Raw genomic sequence first — 2,639 nt, 5'->3', positions numbered from 1 at the left:
GTGTGTGTGTGTGTGTGTGTGTGTGTGTGTGTGTGTGTGTGTGTGTGAACAGTGCACCTGCTCTTTGTGATCTGCAGACTTCATGTGCTCCACAAACTTCCTGGGTGTCCTGAAGTGTCGTTTACACACCGAACAGAAGGGACGACCCACCTTTTTACACACCTGGAACACACACACACACAGTCAGTGTCCTCACCTGGACTCAGCGTCTCATCGGGGACGTCCTCGGTGTCTCACCTTGTGCTGTTCTGTGCGTCGATGGTTGATGACCTCACCGCTGAAGTGGATCTGGCAGGTGTCGCACCAACGCTGTGCGTGAGGCCGCCGCCCCCTGCAGGTAGAGACACACACCGTCCTCATCATGGTGGACCTCACTAGTGGACATGTGTCTGCAGATGTCCTGGTGGACCTCAGCGCCGACCTTACAGGTCCGGCTCTGAACTGGTTTATGTGCTGAACGGATCGTACAGGTGTGGAGGTCCAACTGGGTGTGGTTACCTGTCCAGCAGGGTGTGTGTGTTCAGGCAGATGCTGTGTGTGACCTCCTGGAGTTTCCTCACGTGTTCCTGTCCTGACATGTGCTCCTGAAACACCTGAACAACACAAACACACATCAGAACCATCAGTCTGAAGCGACCATGAGCCATCGCCCCCCACTGGCTGGCTGCAGTACTGCTTTAAGCCCCGCCCACTCCCTGTAAACAAAGGAGACACCATCTGGACTAAAAAATAAAAACACACTTCAGATCATCTTCACAGAGTTATTAGTTTATTATGTGCGGCTCAAAGAAAGTGTCAGGTTTGATTGACAGCGGGTTTGGAGGGTGTGTGGGCGGGGCTACATGTAGGTAACCAGAAAGAGTTCTGGTTGTTCCAAATTAAAAGCGTCACCTCATCGTCCTCTGGTCTCTCAGTTTTGCAACAATATTTTCAACAATGAGCACAAAGGCCACGCCGCACATGCGCAGGTGTGCTTCTCACCTGAGGAGAACGACAGGTGACGTTACAGACATGACAGTGAAGACCACCTGCCGGCTGCTCCGCCGTCCGCTCCGTCGGTCCGAACTCTCTGCTCTCACTGCTCCTCTGGATGGTGACCTTCAGAGAGCCCACACTCTGCAGCTGAACAAAACATGCACATGTGTTAATAACACGTTAATTACCAGCTAATGATCATTAGCCCAATGTAGGGCTGGGCGACGTATCGAATATCCTCGATGTATCTCGAGTTTTTCAGTTTACGATGGTTAAAATGGCTCTATCGCAACCATCGAGTATAAATTGTCATTCAAATAAAAAGCTTTCTGCATCTAATTCACTGTGAGTTTCGTTTATCCGACACGCAACGAATGCATCACTACTCCCCGCCCCCTCCCAACCTGAAAATGTTCCGCATGACATGCTGTGCAGAGCATGCGCATATGGACTTGGAGAGAGGAAAAAATATGGCGACAGTGGGAGATTCAGGTGAGCGGGTGAATGAGACGATAACTGAAGAGTCCGATGAACTAGTTCCGATGAGAAGCAGCACTGGATCAATAATCTGGCAGTGGTTTGGATTTTACAAGGAAGATGTCGAACAAGATGTGGTAATTTACAAAACGTGTCGTAAAACCATTGCCACGAAAGGAAGCAGTGCCACAAATGTATTTCACCACCTAAGAAGTCGTCCACTGCAGAATGAAGGATGTTGTAAACTCCGTATGTCCACGTCTCCCCACACACCAAAGACAACGTTAAATGACACTAGCTGCTTCGTTTGCCGAAGCCATCCCGTATGACAGAAAAAGTACAAAGTGGAGAGAAATCACTGACGCAGTAACAAAATGTATCTCCAAAGACACGGCTCCTGTCCGTGTTGTGGAGAAGCCTGGATTCAAAAATCTCATTAAGACTCTTGATGCAAAATACGACTTGCCAGGTCGCACGGTCTTTGCAGAAAAAGCGCTGCCAGTTGTAGCTTCAGTGAGAGAAAACGTAGGCCAGCAGCTAACGTGACCTTCTTCTCAATATTTCCAGCATATGCAAATTGTTTAGAGAAGCTCTGATACCTGCGGCTCTTCTGGGTCAGGTGATTATATAGTCACTATTCAAACTTTTATTTTTGTAAATCTGGACTCATCAGGTTTTTTTATTTTACAATTTTTATGCTAAAAGCACTAACGAGCACCATTTTTTTCAGCCAGCTGGTTTGTTTTTCATGGTGGATTTGTGCTTGGTGTACTGTTTTTGCTTGTTTATCTTGTTTATTAAAGGTATAGTGTTGACCACACTAAGAGACCGTGGAACTAATTTCATCACTGAAGAAGATGATTTGTGTGCAACTGATGGTTACAATAAAACATTTTAAACTTATTCTGATTTTGTATTCAATTAAAAAAAAACATCAATGGTTTGAATAGAGTACACCAGTGCAATTTTAAATACTAGTTTAAAGTAACACTGGAGATTATTTATAAATATCGTGATATATATCGTGTATCGTGATATAGCAAAATAATATCGGGATATTAGATTTTCCTCATATCGCCCAGCCCTAGCCCAATGATGACCGTTAACCTGTTAATGACCATTAATAATTTTTAATAACACGTTAATAACCTGCTAATGACCTGTTAATAACCTGTTAATTACCAGCT

General features: G+C 45.4%; 1 protein-coding gene across 1 annotated transcript in view; it reads right to left on the bottom strand.

Annotated features, from left to right (window-relative positions):
* ciz1b (cdkn1a interacting zinc finger protein 1b) overlaps nucleotides 1–2,639 on the bottom strand; it is a 10,223-nt gene that overhangs the window by 3,339 nt on the left and 4,245 nt on the right. The window contains exons 9-12 of the mRNA XM_037679989.1: nucleotides 982–1,122; nucleotides 499–593; nucleotides 238–331; nucleotides 58–162 (exon numbers count right to left, since the gene is read on the bottom strand). Coding sequence (XP_037535917.1) covers nucleotides 58–162; nucleotides 238–331; nucleotides 499–593; nucleotides 982–1,122 — 435 coding nt within the window. The remainder of the gene's footprint in view (nucleotides 1–57; nucleotides 163–237; nucleotides 332–498; nucleotides 594–981; nucleotides 1,123–2,639) is intronic.

This window comes from Nematolebias whitei, chromosome 8, assembly GCF_014905685.2.
Source record: "Nematolebias whitei isolate Nwh7 chromosome 8, NemWhi1, whole genome shotgun sequence".
Taxonomy (NCBI): Eukaryota; Metazoa; Chordata; class Actinopteri; order Cyprinodontiformes; family Rivulidae; genus Nematolebias; species Nematolebias whitei.
Note: the sequence above shows the minus strand (reverse complement) of the source record. Positions and strands in the feature narration are given on the sequence as shown.